The 19,752-nt window shown below is 45.1% G+C and overlaps 1 protein-coding gene across 2 annotated transcripts in view; it reads right to left on the bottom strand.

The window, feature by feature from the left end:
* SRGAP1 (SLIT-ROBO Rho GTPase activating protein 1) overlaps positions 1 to 18,170 on the bottom strand; it is a 272,029-nt gene extending 253,859 nt beyond the window's left edge. Inside the window, exon 1 of one of the 2 annotated variants that reach the window (XM_059683488.1) lies at positions 17,176 to 18,170. In XM_059683488.1, coding sequence (XP_059539471.1) covers positions 17,176 to 17,242 — 67 coding nt within the window. In that variant the 5' untranslated portion in view covers positions 17,243 to 18,170. The remainder of the gene's footprint in view (positions 1 to 17,175) is intronic. The other variant, XM_059683487.1, reaches the window with a different exon arrangement.
* Between the last annotated feature and the right edge of the window lie 1,582 nt (positions 18,171 to 19,752).

The following is a 19,752-nucleotide window of genomic DNA, read 5'->3' as shown; positions in this document are numbered from 1 at the left end:
TTGCATCGGTGAGTGTGGTCGGGGAGCCGAACTAGTTCGAAATGAAGGACTCTTTGCTTTTGCATTGGACTCACTGGCTCCCTGATGGCCTTTTTAGGAACCTTGAAATCTGGGCACAACACATATCAAATCACATATATATCAACCTATGTGTAACTCTATCCATTGAAAAAAATCCGCATTATCAACCAGTACACCTAGTAACTATCCTGAAACCTGCTCCCTGCCTTGCTTTCCTCCTTACAGTCTCTCCTTAATTTAAAATGCATAAAAGAACTGCAAAACTGCTGTACTCTGGGCCACTTGAGATCTTGCTCCCTGGCTCAAATAAACTCATAAAAATTCTCTACACGTTTGGATGTTCTCACATCGATGAAAGGTTTTCACTGGTCCTCATTACACATTTCCATCCCTAAAGTCCATATCCTGTATTTTCCCATGTGCAGACACACACACACACCTATATATATAGAACGTAAAAAGTGTTAGTGTAGCATTACTTGCTCTCTTGTCTGTGTATCCTCCTCAGTGTACACAGCTTGGATTATAAGCATCATTTCTGGATGGCAAGGACCAGATCCCTGTCACTATCTTTATAAAAAAAAAACACTTATTCTTCCCAAAGTAACTTGAACTATATATATTCTTCCCCTAGTAACTTCAACTTACAGGGTTCTCTTGCTAATACAGAACTTGATATTGGATAAATTAAAAATAACTATATGAAAGTTGCTAAAGAGAGTAGATCTTAAAAGTCCTCACCACAAGAAAACAAAGTTATAGCTATGTGTGGTGACAGATGTTAACTAGGCTTATTGTGGGGATCACTTCACAATACTTACAAATATTGAATCATTATGTTATATGCCTGAAACTAACAATGTTTTATGTCAATTATATCTCAATTTTTTTAAATGTAATATATTGATGGGTTAAAAACACACATACCACACCACTGAATATCAGACTTCTACTTCCTACAGTACAGTAAATTTAGGTAGGTATGCCTGCATGACCCTTCTGGTTAAAACTAAAATATTGGATAAAATTTTTTTAAAATATGATTTTAATCATATCACCAGCTTTCACATAAGGAATTTAAAAAGCCCCTAAAGTCAGTATAAAAGAGATCAAATGAGAAAAAGTACTATGGAGAGATGTAAAGAAGAAAGGGAGATGGGGATAGTTGGGAAAGGTGAAGGCTGACATTTCAACAGCATGCATGGTCCAAGAAAATGCTGTCAAGAGAAAACTTTCAAAAACTCAGACTGTATTTTATGATGACAATGTTACTAAGTCAGTAACAAAGGATAAATGAAATAGCTCTGTAGACCTAGAGCACACTTTTGAAAAGCACACTTTTCAAAATATCATGAGTTACAGAAAAAATCATAATATAAACTAGAAAGTACACAGAACTGAAAGATAAAAACACTACACATAAAAATTGTAGAATGTAGCGGGCCAGTATGGCTCAATGGTTGAATGTTGACCTATGAATCAGGAGGTCACAGTTTGATTCCAGGTCAGGGCACATTCCCCAGGTTGCCAGCTCAATACCCTTGGGGGGCATGTAGGAGGCAGGTGATCAGTGATTCTCTCTCATCATTTTTTTAAAAATATATTTTATTGATTTTTTTACAGAGAGGAAGGGAGAGGGAGAGTTAGAAACATCGATCAGCTGCTTCCTGCACACCCCCTACTGGGGATGTGCCCACAACCAAGGTACATGCCCTTGACCAGAATCGAATCCGGGACCCTTCAATCCGAAGGCCAGTGCTCTATCCACTGAGCCAAACCAGCCAGGGCATCTCTTTCATCATTAATGTTTCTATCTCTCTTTTTCTCTTCCTCTCTGAAATCAATAAAAATATATTTTAAAAAAATAATGCTAAAAAATGTTTAAGGAAGGGAACAATAGGGAGGATAAACTAATGAAACAGAAAACAAATATAAATTACAGTAAACCAACGAAGCAAAAACTAGTTCATTGAAAAGACTAATAAACATACATCTGGCAAGGTCAATCAAGGAGAAGAGAGAAGTCACACACACACAAATAATTGTTATTAACAGAGAAGAGGCATAACTGCAGATGCTGCAAAGATTAAAAAGATATAAGAATACTATAAACAGTTTTATAGCACTTTATCGGAAAATCTGTAAATTTGCAAGCAATAATTCTTTTCTTGATGAAAGTACTAGACCTACATGACTTTACAGATGAGTTCTGCTAAACACTTGAGTCAAGTCGTATGACTCCAATCTTACATGAACTTCTCCAGAAAATAGTAAAAGAGCAAACAATCTCCAACTAATTTCAAAAGGTATTACTCTAAAATCATATTGTAATTATATATTTTTAAAGATAAACTAAAAATGTAAAGGCATACTCATATATACCTCATGGATCAAAAAAGAAACCATGCCTATAGTAGCAAAAAAACATAAAAATAAATGCACTATGTATCCAAATTAAGAAAATAAACAACAATAAACCAAAGAAAATTAGGAAGGTGGTAGTAAAGATAAGAGCGGAAAACAAAAGAAAATGAAAAACCAAGAAAAACAGACAAACCCCTTTAAGATTCATCAAGAGAAGGCAGAAATAAGTATTTTAAATTCAATACAGATCAGCCACTTAAAAAAAAAAAGAGAATACTATCAATATTATGTCAATATATACTTGAATACATACAAATAAATTTCTGGAAAATATAACTTTTCAAAGAAGAAGAAGTAGAAACAGTAATCCTATAACTAATAAAGAAAATAACTAACTTCTGATTAGCAGTTAAAAAGTTCTTTACAGGCCAAGACCGGTTTGGCTCAGTGGATAGAGCGTCGGCCTGTGGACTGAAAGGTCTCAGGTTTGATTCCGGTCAAGGGCATGTACCTTGGGCACATCCCCAGTGGGAGGTGTGCAGGAGGCAGCTGGTCGATGTTTCTCTCTCATTGATGTTTCTGACTCTCTATCTCTCTCCCTTCCTCTCTGTAAAAAATCAATAAAAATATATTTTAAAAAAAAGTTCTTTACAGAAAGAAAATAACTAGACTCAAATAGAAAAAGAATATTTCAAAATTTCAAACACTTCTACAAAATAGAAAGAGAAACAATACTCTCCAACACATTCATATATAACTTAGATATGTACCTGAACACATTATCAGTAAGAAAAACCTTTGACCTATTTCATTCAAGAATTTACAGGAGAAAAAGGAACACTTGTGCACTGCTGGTGGGAATGCAGACTGGTGCAGCCACTATGGAAGACAGTATGGAGTTTCCTCAAAAAACTACAAATGGAACTCCCATTTGACCCTGTGATCCCACTTCTAGGAATATATCCCAGGAAACCAGAAACACCAATCAGAAAGGATATATGCACCCCTATGTTCATAGCAGCACAATTCACCATAGCTAAGATCTGGAAACAGCCTAAGTGCCCATCTGTAGATGAATGGATTAGAAAACTGTGGTACATCTACATGATGGAATACTATGCTGCTATAAAAAAGAAGGCACTCTTACCATTTGCAACAGCATGGATGGAACTGGAGAGCATTATGCTAAGTGAAATAAGCCAGTCAATGAAGGAAAAATACCACATGATGTCACTCATTTCTGGATAATAAAGACCATTATAAACTTATGAACAAAAATAGATACAGAGGCAGAGCTGCCTCGAACAGACTGTCAAACTACAGCAGGAAGGCCGGGGAGGGTGGGAGGGCAGGAGGGGGGTGGGTAAGAGATCAACCAAAGGACTTGTATGCATGCATATAAGCATAACCAATGGACATAAGACACTGGAGGGTAGGGGAGGCCAGGGGATTGTCACGGGCGGGGGGGAAATAAAAGGAGACATATGTAATACTTTTTGTAATACTTTAAGCAATAAAAAATAAATAAATAAATAAATAAAAAGAATTTACAGACAAAACAAAAAACAAAAGAACACTAAACTAAATATTGCCAAACTGAATCCATTGTTTATAAATATACTAGTGGCCCGGTGCCTGAAATTCATGCACATTAAAAAGAAATTAATTAGAGGAAATATTTTAATACTAGAAGCTCAGTTCACGAAATTTGTGCATGGAGCGTGGTCCCCTCAGCCCAGCCTGCCCCTCTCCAATCCAGGACCCCAAGGGGACCCCTTGGGACCCCTTTAGGATCGAGCCTAAGCCGGCAGTTGGACATCCCTCTCACAATCCTGGACCGCTGGCTCCTAATCACTCATCTGCCTGCCTGCCTGCCTGGTTGCCCCTCCCTGTCCCCCCTGCCAGCCTGATCGCCCCTCACTGCCTCTACGTGCCAGCATGATCGCCCCTAACTGCCCCCCCTGCTGGCCTGGCTGCCCCTAACTGCCCCCCTGCCAGCCTGATCACCCCCAACTGTCTCTCTCTGCTGGCCTGGTTGCCCCTAACTGCCCCCCCCCCCTGCAGGCCTAGTCGCCCCCAACTGCACCCATCCCTGCCAGCCTGGTCGCCCCCAACTGCCTCCCTCTGCTGGCCTGGTTGCCCCCAACTGCACCCCCCCCTCCCCCCCTGCCAGCCTGGTTGCCCCATGCAGCCTGCTTGTTCAGTTGTTTGGTTGTCCCTCACTAACCCCTCTGCTGGTGAGGTCATAGACAGCCATCTTGTGAGGGCGTGAGGATTAATTTGCATATTACCTCTTTATTATAAAGGATTGTTATTTGCCCTTTCTCTATAATAGAAGTGTCAGAGATAAAAGAAAATTAGTAAAATGTATATGAAAATTTTCCTCCCGTCAGAGTCTGGGGCATGCCGCAGGACCTAAAGTCAAGACCCTGCCCACCACCTGAACGCACTTCGAAAACGCAGGAGACCCAGATCTGACCAGCCCCACCCCCATCAAGACCCTCCAGGCAGGGGGCACAGCCTCAGGTCCCTTGTCAAGCCCCGCCGGGCGGGGGGCACAGCCTGAGGTCCTCTGGCCCGGCACTGGGGCCGGGGGCACGGCCTGAGGTCTCCTGGCCCGGTGCCAGGGCAGGGGACATGGCCTGAGGTCCCCTGTCAAGCCCCACCAGGGAGGGGCGTGGCCTGAGGTTCCCCATCAAGCCCCGCTGGGCGAGGGGCTTGGCCTGAGGTCCCCTGTCAAGCCCTGTGGGGCGGGGGGTCAGGGGGGTGCGGCCTGAGGTCCCCTGGCCTGGTGCCGGGGCAGGGGGCGCAGCCTGAGATCCCTCGCCCCAGGCAGGCGTCATGCAGCCTCAGGTCCCTGCTGTCTGGTCATGACGTTATAGCATCCTGGCTTATTTGCATATTCCTCTATTATATAGATAGATAATACAATGATGAAAGGTTTAATTCTGGAGTGCAAAGATAGTTTAATATTAAGAAAGCTATATCTACTACTCATCATATTAACAGGCTAAAAAGGAAAAAATACTGTGAAGTGCAAGAGATTTTACTTAACCTGATAAAAAGTATCTATAATAAACCAAAAACAAGCATTAGCCTTTAAGGGAAGAGTCTAAAAGCATTCCCTTTATATCCAGAAGTAAAAGAAGAAGAAGAAAAAAAAAAAAAGGCCAATGTCACCACTTTTTTTAACTTTGTACTCAAAATTCTACCTATGGCAAAAAATTTTTTAAAAAGTCAAAATAAATAAAGCCAAAATGTTTGGAAGGAGGAAATGATTGGCTTTATTTGCAAAGAAGTTTTAGAAAAAAGTTTGTTTAACTATTAGAAATAATAATAGACAAGCAAAGTGGTTGGACATAAGACCAATATGCAGAATAAATGGCATTTCTGTACACCAGAAACAATTAAAAAACAACTTAAAAAAAGATCTCATGATCATTAACAATAAAAATTAATTATAACATATCTAAAAAACATAAGGAATATAAAACTTTGCAGTAAAATATTTTAAAAATTAATGAACAGAAATATTCGTATTCATGGGTAGGAAGATTATCATATAGATGCCAATTCTCTTCTAACTGACTTATAATTTCATGCAGTCTCAATCAAAATGGCAATAAGTTTTCCATGGAAGGAAAACCTGATTCTAAAATATACTTGGAAAAGAAAAAACCAAGATCACAAAGAAACTTCGGAAAGAGAATAAAGAAAGAAGATTTGGCCTACCAGATATAAAGACTTAATATAAAACTATAGTAATTAAGATAATGTAATATTGGTGTAAGAATCTATAACTTAACCAATGAAACACAATAGAGTGTCCAGAGATAAACTCATGCATATATGAAATTTGGTCAGGACACAAGTAGCTAGAAGATCACTTCTTAAAAGAAGGGACTAGTTAACAAATGGAACTAAAAAAATGTGGTCATCCATATGAAAAGTAAATCCCCCTGGTTCACAATATGAAAAACAAACTTCAGATGAATTAAAAACTTAAATGACAGAAGCAAAATATTAACACACACACACACACACACACACACACACACACACACACACACACATACATACATACATACTGTTGGCTGAACTCAAAGCAGAGAAAAACCAAAGTGTATCACTGAGTTGTAAGTAAACAAGAAGCCTGACATGGTCCTGTGGACAAATCAATTATCAAGAGGTTCAATCCAAGACTAAATTTTCCTTGGATTTACCTTGCCCCACCCCATCCTGAGGGAGGGTGAAGCTCAAAGTGAGATTCCTGCATTAAACCAGGAAACCTCAAAGGGCGGGTATTCCATGGTCCGAAAATACAGGAAGTACAACCTATGCTAAGCAGGAGAACTCACAGGAAATTCCTCCTGCCTTCTGCTATGCATTACAGCTTGGTGTGTACATATAAAGCCCAGTCCAGCCACGCAATGCAGCCACAACAGTGACCTGCACACCATTAGCAATCAGTGACTGCCGGATGCTGTTACGATTATTGTAAACTTTTGGCTTCATGGAACATCTGAGTTGGGGAAAATGACATTTTTCTTTTACTTGTCAAATGACAAATTAGACGGAGGGCTGACTAGGTTTCCTCCTCATGCTGAAATCCCACCACCGGATATGGCAGGCATGCACATGGCATCACTCTGTGTCCATTTAGCCTGTCATTACCATAGTCTCTTTTTTAAAAAAAATAATTATTGTGAGATACTTCCCCATTCTTCAAAAATCATTGTTAATGACTGCGTAATGATCCCTGTACACAAGTTAGTCAACCATCCCCCGGTGGAATTTCGTTAACCACTCCCCACTGTCTGACATTTAGATTGCTTCCAGCTTTGTGACTTTCTAAAGAAGTTATACACAATTTGAATTCAGTTTAATTTTGTGGCGATACTTCATTGAACACACTAGATAATTCTGAATGTCCACCATGTTAATTTATACTATTGATAGTAAAAAAAAAAAAAAATGGAAGGAGCACTGCTAAGGGAGTCACGTAATATAGAGTCAGGAGCCTACTAGGGAAGCGGGGCCTGTGCACATCTTGTGCCTCACTTCTCAGAGCTGCTATTAAGTTGTTAAAACTGTTGCTAAACTCAGCTCAGGGCCCAACCATAAACATCTTGGAACAACTGCTACCTAAACATATATGGATTTTACTTCCTTTTTTTTTTTTTCTTGTTAATCCTTGCCCAAGGATATTTTTCCATTGATTTTAGAGAGAGTGGAAGGGAGGGGAGAGGTGGAGAGAGAGAAAAATCAATGTGAGAGAGTCACTTGGTTGCCTTCCACACACACCCTGACCCGAGCTAGGGATCTGAGCCTGCAACCGGGTTACGTGCCCTTGACCAGAATTGAACCCAGGACCCTTCAGTCCATGGGCCACTATCTATTGAGCCAAACCAGCTATGGCTTTACTTGCTTTTTGTAGTTTTCGCCTCCCTAGTTTGCATACTGGAACTAACCGATCCCTGTTAACCTAGTCAGCAATCCATTTGCATTAAAGAATTTCATTTCGTGGGTTTTGCCTTTATAAACCCTGCCTTTCCTTGTTCTCACCAGAGAGCATTTTGAGTTGCTACCTGAATGTGTCTCTTGGATTTGAATCCTTTAAGACCTCAATTAAACTTTTAATTTGTTTTACAGCTCCAAATTTTTATTGGTTAACCCTATAAAGAAATACTAATCCAAAACAATTATTCTATTCATTCAATAATCCTATCTAATAAAAGAGGAACATGGTAATTAGCATATGTCCGCTACCCTTCCCATTGGCTAATCAGGGTGATATGCAAATTAACTGCCAGCCAAGATGGCCGCCGGCAGCCAGGCAGCTTGAAACTAACATGAGGCTTGCTTGCTTCAGTGACGGAGGAAACCAACGTTCCCCGCCTGCCTTGCCGGCCTCTCAGCTTGCAGTTTGAAACATAGTTACAAATATAGAAGCTAAACAAAACCCCAGAAACCTGCTTTCAGCCAGCCGGGATCTCAGAGCTGGAGTTGATACAGTGTTTCGATTATAGAACACAAACAAACCAGATACCTGCTTTCAGCAGCAGAGGCCTCAGAGCTGGAGTCAGAGCTAAAGCTGGCCCAGAATTTTAAAAAAAGAAAAGAAAAAAAGGAGCAGTTGGGAGCTTCAGTCACCCGCCAGCCTGAAAACAGCCCTCAGCCCCTCACCCAGACTGGCCAGGCACCCCAGTGGGGACCCCCACCCTGATCCAGGACACCCTTCAGGGCAAACCAGCCGGCCCCCACCCATGCACCAGGCCTCTATCCTATATAGTAAAAGGGTAATATGCCTCCCAGCACCAGGATCAGCAGAGCCGCGAGGCCTCCTGGCACCGGGATCAGCGTGACAGGGGGCAGCGCGCAAACCCCCTGATCACCCTGCGGCTCCGTGTGTGACGGGGGCGGGGCCACAACCCCCTGATCAGCCCTGCTCTGTGCGTGATAGGGGGGAGCTCCCCAACCCCCTGATTGGCCCTGCTCTGTGCGTGACAGGGGGTAGCGCCGCAACCTCCCCATCAACCCTGCCTTGAGTGTGACAGGGAGCAGTGCCCCAACCCGCCAATTGGCCCTACCCTGAGCGTGACTGAGGGTGGCATCGCAACTTCCCAATCCGCCCTGCTCTGTGCATGACAGGGGGCAGTGCCCCAACTCCCCAATCGGCCCTGCTCTGAGCCCAACCAGGGGCTGCACCTAGGGATTGGGCCTGCCCTCTGCCACCTGGGAGCAAGCCTAAGCCAGAAGGTCGTTATCTCCCGACGGGTCCCCGACTGCGAGAGGGCACAGGCCGGGCTGAGGGACCCCCCTCCCCGCCGAGTGCACAAATTTTTGTGCACCGGGCCTCTAGTCTATGTATATAAAAGGCTAAGTGACCATCCAACCGGTAGGTATGATGCACACTGACCACCAGAGGGCAGACGCTCAACACAGGAGCTGCTGAGCTGCAGTGACTTGGCAGCAGTGGTTCTCGGGTGATGCAGCCCAGAACCAGAGAGGAGGGAGCCTGATTCCTCGCGGGGCCACACGATTCCACCTGCCAGAGGGACCCCGCTCACTCCACAGACGCCCTTCGAGCCACAGTGCCACCCCAGGTGCGCTGGCCAGGTAAGGACTGGCGGGAGGTTGGCTCCAGGGTGTGTCCAGTCCATCTCGCCCAGTCCCACCCCGCTGGCCACCTTCTAATTAATTTCATTTCAATGTGCACCAATCTGTGCACTGGGTCACTAGTGTTTAATAAAGCCCTGTACCAGAAGATACATAGGTAATTTTTCAAATTGTTCTTGGTTGATTGATTTTTTGAGAGAGGGAGGAAGGGTGGGAAGGACCAGGGGGTGGGGAGGGAGAAAGAGCGAAAGAGAGAGAAATATTGATTTGTTGTTCCACTTATTTATGCATTCATTGATTGATTCTTGCATGTGCCCTGACTGGGGATTAAACCTGCAATCACCAATTGAGCTACCCAGCCAGGGTATATAGATAACTTTTAATATCAAAGTGCTATCGGTTATATGTCAATTATATCTCAATAAAGCTGAAAAAATCCTTTTTAAAAAATATGTTTTCATTGATTTCAGAGAGGAAGAAAGAGAGAGACAGGAACAATGATAACAGAGAATCATTGACTGGCTGCCTCCTGCAGCCCCCCTACTGAGGATCAAGCCTGCAACCTGGGCATGTGCCCTGACTGGGAATCGAGCCATGACCTCCTGGTTCATGGGCTGACACTCAACCACTGAGCCACACCAGCCTGGCCAAAGTGCTTTCTAATGAAGCAGAAGCAAATAAGCAGTTATAAGTGAAAATTTCATTTCTATATTGATTTTCAAAGAAAATCTTGTTCTCAAGACCATGAAATGAAGTCAGTGACTTTATCTGATGTCATGAGGATTCTTTTCACCGTGGGTAAGTGAAACCCATCGACTGGGCTTCGGTTTTCCATATAGCATTGCTGAACAAAGATAACGTTTCAAACAAGTTAGAAGCAAACACATGGCGGCTTAGGAATGTGCTTTTAGGCTCTGCTACTCATACTAAGATAAAAAAAATAAAATAAAGACACAATATAAAATCCACCTTATAAGGAGCTGGGAGTCGGGATGTAACAAAAGCAGAGATGTAAAGAAAACCAAAATTAAACAGAGAACTACTAGTTTTTATTGACTGTTTATTATGTGCAAAGCCTGTTGTAAATGCTTTCCACAAATCACCTCCCTGAAGCCTCATAAAGACAAAAAGGCAAGTATTATTACTAACCCCATTTTACAAATGAAGAAATTGACTCTTAGAGGTCACACATCTAATTAGTGGCAGGGCTGCATGGCTCACACCAACGTTTCTGCTCTTAAACACTATGTTCCACTCTTTCTCATCTCGAGATATCAACTGGATATTCAATAAACAAGAAACTAGGACCAACAAATAAAAACACCTTCAAAGAACCAAAAAAATCTCTTCAAGTAACTGTCTCTAATCTCAATGTCTGCCTTCAAACTACTAAAACAAAAATAGATGGAGTGATCAGACATACTCCCATGTCTTTATTCTAATTCTTAGATGTCTGAATTAAAGTGAAAATGGGTAGCATGAATGAAACAAAGGTCTGTCTGGTCAATCCACAAAGTAAACTCTCAAATCGGAACCAGAATTGAGAGTGTGTGGCTCCTAAGCTGGACCACACAGCACATAGCACAGGAGTGAGCACAACCATCTCCACAGTCAGAGCTGAGGTTTACTCCCAACCCTCGCTGAGTTTCAGGACACGCTTTTGCTCAAAAATTTCTCCAAAACTATCCTATCTAATACAGAGGGAATATGCTAATTGACCCTCACACCATCGCAAAGATGGTGGCGCCCACAGCCAATAAGGAGGGAATATGCTAATTGACTGCCATGACCTCAAGATGGCAGCGCCCACAGCCAATAAGGAGGGAATATGCTAATGGACTGCCCCGTCCTCAAAGATGACGACACCCACAGCCACAAGATGGTGTCACTCAGTCCCCTCAGCCCCGCCTGGGCGGCAGGCCTGGCCTTGCCGCACGCCTGCCTCCAGAGTCCCCCAGTCCTCTTAGCACCCCAGCCACCCAGGGCTGCCCGAGGTGCAGGTAACTAGGGCCGGCCAAGGCTTGCGCTGCCGGCAGTGGCAGCAGGAGAGGTGTGATGGGACGTTGCCTTCCCCTGATTGCCGGGTCGCCCCCGCCCCTGAGGGCTCCCGGACTGTGAGAGGGGGCAGGCCGGGCTGAGGGACGCCCCCTCCAGTGCACGAATTTTCATGCACCGGTTCCTTAATATTTTCTGAGCTCCATCTGACTAATCAGGTTTTCTGGGCAACATAAGAGGGCTTATTGCAATGGCTGCAATCAGCTTGATCAAAATACCAAGCAAGTTGGATCTGTACCAGCCATGGGCAAACTACGGCCCGCGGACCGGATCCGGCCCGTTAGGCTGTTCTATCCGGCCCGTGGAGCCGAAAGAGCGGAGGGTTCTCTTGCTCTCCCCTCCGCTCCTTCACCAGCAGCAGTGTTAACATGTATTAGTTCACACAAACACTCCATCCATGCTTTTGTTCCGGCCCTCCGGTCCAGTTTAAGGACCCATTGTGGCCCTCGAGTCAAAAAGTTTGCCCACCCCTGATCTGTACGTATTCACCACTGTCTGTCTTGATCTGAAGGCCAGCATGTGAAACTGCTGCTTGGGCACTGTGGTTTCTTAAAAGGATCTTGGTTGAAAAAACAATGTAGTTACAGTTCATCAATTTCATTAACTGCTGCTCACAGACCAGAGTTGCTATTCTCTCTTCGGTCCAGCTATGATTCCTTCAACGAATATAAAGTCTGAATAGGTAAGTGTTCTATCTACCTCTGCTCTACTTTGTGAGGAATCTGAAAGAAAACCCCTGCTACTGGAAAGCAGGTGAGCTGGGTTCGTCCCTAGTAGTTAACTGTGTAACTTGGTAATTATGCCTCAGAATTACACATTAATAATGTGGAATAGAAAACAGCAACAATTTAAATGAGAGTAGGACAGGAAATGTTCAAAGTCCCTCCTAGCTATAAAGTTTTAACTTGCCATTTAAATTGTTGCTGCTTTCTATTCCACATAGATGCAAGAACACTAGATGTACACATAGGTTCCGTATAAATGCTAATGGCACTTTTACTTTCCCCGTTAAAATCTATTGCATGACATGGGGTCATTTTAAATTGAACTGGCATTTGCTCATGTTCCATCTGCTACCAAAACGGACTGTTTGTAATCCAGGCAGCAGAGTAGTCAAAGAACAACAGATTGTCTTGGCATTTCCTGTACATGTGGCACGTAGATGAGTATGAGGTTATTCCTAGGAAAACACTGCAAATAATAGCTGTCAAGTCTTAGCAACTAACAACTAGCACTATGAAAAGCAAACACAACTGCCCATCCATGCATCCCACCTCTCGAAATAGTTTTTGATTCTTTGGGTTCCCATATACGAACCGGTATTTTTTTATATGTGCTCCACACTATTTTGGTTGCAGAATTCAAAAGTTACATAGATCACTAACACCCACAGATGGTCCCCAAATCTCTGGTGAGCCAATTGTTAACACTCTTTTCCACTGCTAAGCTTTTTGCCAGAGATGCTAACAAGTAGCATAGTCAAATGGTTTGCGTTTCATACACTTTTCCAGTCATGCTTTTTAAGGGCCTGTACAAACAAGACATTAATTTCTCTGGATTCTAAATCTTTGGGAAGCTGACCAACATGCATAAAATGGTCAGTCTTTTCCTTCCTCTACATAGACACATATGTATATACACATAACTGAGTGAATTAGTTATGCAAATAATAATAATAATAAAACCTCGAGAGTATTTGCTTAGGATGTTTTCAATACTCAGTATTTTTGGAAGTGTCAGTGAAGTACTGATGGGGTGGTCATAATAATCTGGGCCAGTCATAATAACCTGGCCACTCAGTGTATATATACACTAGAGGCCCAGTGCACGAAATTTGTGTACTGGGGTGGGGGGGTCCCTCAGCCTGGCCTGCGCCCTCTTGCAGTCCAGGAGCCCTTGAGGGATGTCCGACTGCTGCTGCAGAGGCAGGAGAGGATCCTGCCACTGCTGCTGCGCTCACCAGCCGTGAGCCCAGCTCAGGGCTTCTGGCTGAGCGGCACTCCCTCTGTGGGGGCATATTGACCACAAGGGGGCAGCTCCTGCATTGAGCATCTGCCCCCTGATTATCAGTGTGTGTCATGGCGACCAGTCCTTCGGCTGTTCGGTCAATTTGCATACTAGCCTTTTATTATATAGGATGTATATGTATATATATATTTAATTTTTTAATCCTCAATGGAGGAATGAGGATTTTTTATCCATTGAATTTTCTTTTAGAGAGAGAAGGGAGGGGGAGAAAGAGAGAGAGAAGAGAGAGAAACATCGATGTGAGAGAGACAATTGACTGGTTGCCTCCCACACATGCCCTGACCAGGAGCAGGGATAGGATCTTTCACCCGAGTACCTTACCTTGACTGGGAATCGAACCCACAACTCTCCAGTGCCCAGGCTGACACTCTAACCACTGAACACACCAGCCATGGCTATCCTATTCTTTAACTACTTGTATGATTCCCACTTCTCCTCTTAAAATTCTGCTATACTTTTCTGAACATGGTTTTATTATGTTTATGTATTCTCTATTGCATTACATTTTAATTCCCTGAGTACTCAATACACAGTGTTTGTGAAGTCATTATGAAAAAAAGTGAAAGCAAAGATAATTCTCCCCAACACATGGCAGCTGAGAGAAAATGCAAAATGGCATGAAAATTTTACTAGGTGATTAGTATGAATTGACATGACATCTTTGATTAGACTCAAGGACCCTTAGGATGAGAGTGTCCAAACTCCTTATCTTATAGAGAAGACGGAAGCTAAATGACTTGCCCAATATGATACGTCTAACTAGATACATTTATAATCTTACACATAAAATTATACATTATCACCTAGGATAGTTCTTTTCACAGTTGACAAGAGCTCCATAAAATCTGTTCCCAAAACATGTGCAGACAGCCACAGTGGCAAAATCCCACATCTGGAGTCATTCCTTTAGATCAAAACATTATATCAGAAATTCTGAAATAAATGCAACTGTTTTAGGGAAATGAGAGCGTATAAGAAAAAACACACATAATAAAAAAAGACTTTTGAAATCACTCATATACCTAATTCACCCAGGGAGACCAATATCTGTGGCTTTATTCATTGGGAACAGACCTACATCTTCTCCAACACAGCCAAGTTTTCCTTCAGCAATACATAGGCCACATTTCTTTTGTTTTTCATCAGATGAAATAACTGGCTAGAATTAAAAGAGCTGGCTGTTCGAAAAACACATACTGTATCTTTAAACACCAGATTAGCACTCTGGAAGGGTAAGACACTGAGCCTGAAAGGACTCAGGAAATTAAACAGGAAATCGGAGTCCTAACTCTCATGCTATCCTTACTAAAGAACCTACTCTCACTGTAGAACAGGGGACCTCATGCACTATTTAACCATCATTTCTCTCCCACTCTCTTCTTGATTTTGCATACAAGTACAGTTGAATTGGTGCCATTAAATGTGTGCATGGTCTGACATCACAGTATTCCCCCTACTCCCATATTTGCATATGGATATAATGATCTGGGTTAGAAGACATGCAAGTGTTGCAGGAGAGGTAATTCAAGTCTGCTCACAGGTCCTCATGAGAGGGCAGGTCAAGTGCAGTAAAGAGTCATAAAGCGGCCTGAGGACTCCAGGGTGTGTATCAGTTAGGGTTGAAGGGAATAGGGGACAGATCACTTTTTGTGGGATAGAATTTGTTCCAAAAATAATCTCCACCATGTTCATACACACATTTTAAACATTGCAACACCTCCCATTTGATTGCTTTTTAATTAATGTAGAGGGTCTATATTCTCAAGCACAGAAGTAACCATATAACTATAGAATTCATACTCTGAAAGAAATTAATCATGAGAATATTTTTCAGATAAGAACTTGGTCATGGACAAATGGTCTTAGGGCAGAAATAACTAAGCCAATACTAGGAAATACATGCAGCGGGAAAGCCAGACTGCCACCCATGGAGGACCTGCCACAAAGAGCCATGTGGAACACTGCACAGAGGAATAGTGATTATGAACAGGCATTCTACCCTAGAATGAAAGGGTTTACGCTGTGCTGGACTCATTAAGAAAAGAAATGGCTCAGTGGGTAGAGCGTGGGCCTGCGGACTGAAGGGTCCCAGGTTCAATTCTGGTCAGGGGCACATGCCAGGGTTGCGGTCTCGTGCAGGAGGCAGCCAATCAATGATTCTCTCTCATCATTGATGTTTCTATCTCTCTCTCCCTCTTCCTTCCTCTCTGAAATCAATAAAAAATATATTTTTTAAAAAAGAAAAGAAAAGAAAGGATGTGCTCACTACCAAGTTTTCCTGTCTCTAAAGAAATAATTACTTCTCTTCTAATAAAACGTCCAGGTCAATGGAACCAGGTCCTATAAGTATAAATTATCTGAATTACAAGCGGATAAAAATCTTCCCGGGCCATGTTTAGCTTAACTCCATTGCAGGGGTCAGCAGAAAGGAAACCCGAGCCCCTGGGCTGGTACACCGTGCGCCTGGCGTCAGGCTGAGCTGGTCCAGACCCACACTCAGGTGATAGGTCCTTTCCCAGGATGCCAGGCATTTTCACAACTTGACCACACAAAAGAACACCCAAGGCAAGTACAGGAACGCCTTTCCTAAGACCGTAGCTGTACAAACACAGGTGTCTACAGAGCAATTTTAATGAACTTTGCATTGAATATTCCAAAGAGCAGTAGGTACCTCCACACTCCATCCATTGTCTCAATAGAGAAAGCTACTCTGAGAGACCACAAAAGAGGCAGGGGGAGGGGGGGGGCAATAAACATCTATGTTTATGAAACACTTCAACGGCAACACAAAATACTTGTTCTAGAGAGAAAATATCTCTCTCTCAAACCACAAAAGCACGTAAAAATGTTCAGTCAACCTTAAGTAGGTTCCTTCATTAGTTGACAATGTACGTGTCAACTGCTGAAATATTCAAATCTTCATTTCACATGCAAGTGGCTTCCAGCAAATGATAAAGCAATATTCCTATTCCCGTGTGAGGGTGAAAGATGGCAGTGAGGATTCTGGCCCTCTGGAAAGGAGGAGTCGGCTCTACTAGTGAGTCCTTGCTTGGCTGAACTGCCAGGCTTCCAGGGAGTTGTTTTATAAAGGGGGCCTCGCCCTAATACATGAAGAGTGAACAGTGTCAGTGTCAAAATTGCCTGCACCCAATGAAGCTCTAGACCACTTGGTGTCCTGACTTCAAGAAAATGACTCCTATAAAAAAAAATTGTGGTGTGACAATGGCATCATTTTAAAAGAATAATGGGGATCATGATGACGGGGAGAACTAGGCAGAAACCGCTGGTGCTGCCTGCCGCCCATGTAAGTTGCCCAGTTGAAGGCGGGGGTTAAGTTAAAGCCCTTTGGGAGGTGCGCGCTGGCAGCCAGGGAAAACCACCGGGTTCCCAGCTCCCGGGGGTTTGACGGGACTCGGACTGGGTCTGGGATTGTCTTGTACGACGAAGCCCCCGGTGGCTCGGCCAGGCGCTCGAAGTGTCCCTCGCAACCTCCCTCCGACGCAGACCCCAAGTTAGAAATGCAACTCCCCGAGAGCACAATGACAAGAAAGCACACAAAAGGAGCGAGGCGGCCGCTCCCATCCTTACCTTTGACTTGACTTTCATACTCGGCTATGATCTCTTTGTCCTTTTTGAATCTGCTCGGAGTGGACATTATCCAGCTGTTGTGGGTTTGCTTTCGATGGGCAAGTTCGGTTAGGTTAGGTGGTCACAAACCAGTCCCCTTGGAGAGGCGGAGAGTTGAGCTCCCACACGCCAGGAACCCAGAGGCAGCACAGCACCGGCAGGCGGTAAAGGAGAGGCGGGAGAGGCGGAAAAAGGGAGCGAGCCGAGCACTAGATTAACCCGGGCGCCGGCACCATGCTCCCGGGTCGAGCAGCCGTCGGTGATCCGGAGGGTGCCCGGGGCTGGGGGCCGGAGAGCCCAGGCGCGCAGACGAACTCCAGCGAGCGAGTGGCGGGGGGCGTCTCCCTGCCCACCCCACCCGGAGCCCGGCCACTTCCTCTACGACCGCTGGGCGGACGCGGGGTGCGCGGCGGCGCTCCGCACCATTGTTAGAAACCGCACCGGGCGCTCGGGGCAGGGCCCGCGGGGGAGGGCGGGCGCCGGAGAACGTGCGCACCGCGGGCGCAGCCAACCTCCCTTCCTGCTCCAGCCGCCGGCTCCGTGCTCAGGGTCCCGCCGGGTGGGGATGCTGCCGCCGCGCCCGCCGCGCTTCCGTCGGCGAAGGCTGCCGCCGCCACCGGGGCAGAGGGATCGCAATCCTACAGCCGGTCCGGCGGAAGACGGGAGGGCGGGTGGGCGCCGCTCCAACGCGTCCTGGGCGCAGTCCCGCCGGAGTTCAGGTCTCCAGAGCCGGCTCCACGAGGGGCCTCTGCCTTCTTAGCCACCGAGCGCCGACGCTGCCGCTGTCTCCCCGTCTCCCGTTCCGCTGCTGCCCCCCGGAGGCCGCCGGCCACACTCGCTCCGCGCCGGGCGGAGCCGCGCCCCCAGTGGCCGCGAAGTTGCCGGCGCGCCCGCGGCCCGTGGCTCCCGGCTCTCGGCTCCCGGCGAGTGAGCTGCGGGCGGCGACCGGAGAGATGGGGCCGGCTCGTGGGAGGGGACGGCGCAGTGGCCCCTGCCAACCTCCGTCCCCGCCCCGCCGGGTCGGGGGAAGGCCGGGCCGGTCTGGGAAGATGGATGCCTCCCGTGGCCAAGCGCAGCCCCGCCCCGGCCTCGCGCCTCCCTGCGCTTGGTTGGCGCGGCCGGGATCGCTGTCCCAGACGCTGGGAAACCTCTTCCCAACCTGGGACTCTTCTTTGGCCGAGGGTGGGAGACCTGGAGCGGGCTCTTTTCAGACCCCATGGCAGAAATCCAGAGTTGGATGTCCCCATGACAGAAAGGATGTGACTCCCAGATGTTGGACCCCAGTAGGAAAACGAGACTGAATTGTGAACGACGTGGCTTTAAAAAATCAAACGAAGGGGAAGCTCCTCAATCGAAGCGGAGAAAATACCCCATCTCAACACAATATTCTCCCATCCTCGCAGCAGCTCGGGGAGCTAGGACGGTGGTAAAGGCGGGAGTGGGAGTAGGTCGCACTTCGGAGGTCACTACCTTTTTGACAGAAGTATATATAAAATGTTTTTCCTGCGAAATCTGAAGAGTAGGGAATTTTAGGCTTCAATCATTCATTCATGTATCCAGAGATACACTTTCAAGTTCTTCCTGCAGGCCAAACGCCGAGCTAAAAGCAAGGGACTCAGTGGTTCAGACCCTGCCCTAAAGGATCTCACATCTATTGTGGTATAAATAAATAATTACAGGCGGCACAATACGCTGTAAGAGAGAAATACTCCTGGCTTTGGGAGCCCTGAGGAAGGAGAAAGGAAATTTGGGGAGAAAGGCTTTCAGGAGAAATGGTATTTGAACTGGATTTAATGGATGAATAGTGAGTAATTTGGTCAACCCAGAGAGTTTACGGGTTGCATTGGGGGGAAAGGGGGGTGATCATACCCAGACAATTGCAAATGGAGTTACAAGATGTCCTCCACTAAAATACCAGATCCCTGAGAGCTGAAAAATATTCATATACATGCATGTTTCAATTGATCATCACGTTATTCTTAATTGTACAGCTTTAAAAAATGTTTTTTAAAATTATTTTTATTGATTTCAGAGAGGAAAGGAGAGGATGAAAGAGAAACATCAATGATGAGAATTATTGATGAGCTGCCTCCCACACGCCCCCTACTGGGGATCCAGCCCGCAAGCCGGGTACATGCCCTTGACCAGAATGGAACGGGGACCCTTCAGTCCACAGGCTGATGCTCTATCCACTAAGCCAAACCGGCTAGGGCTAAAAAGGTGTTTTTATGCAAATCTTTTTACTTTATAACAGGCTATAATGTAAGGGAAAATATTAAAAGCTTAAGTTGTTTTTTCCCCCCACTTTGCACATAGGAGATTAACTATGGAACCCTAGCTGCCCTAATTTCATGTGGAACTGTCTTGTGTAAGAGCTGAGGGTGAAGAGCCAGAATAGCCAAAGCAGAGGCTGGGGAGGAAGGCCCGGGCCAGCTGGGAGAGGCCCCCTGTGCTTAGCCCTTGGACACAGTGCTGCAGACAGCAGGGAGCCTTTTAAGTAGAGAAGAGTCATGATCACATACATGTTTTATAAAGATA

The sequence above is a fragment of the Myotis daubentonii genome, chromosome 2, assembly GCF_963259705.1.
Source record: "Myotis daubentonii chromosome 2, mMyoDau2.1, whole genome shotgun sequence".
NCBI lineage: Eukaryota > Metazoa > Chordata > Mammalia > Chiroptera > Vespertilionidae > Myotis > Myotis daubentonii.
This window is presented reverse-complemented; position numbering and strand designations above follow the sequence as displayed.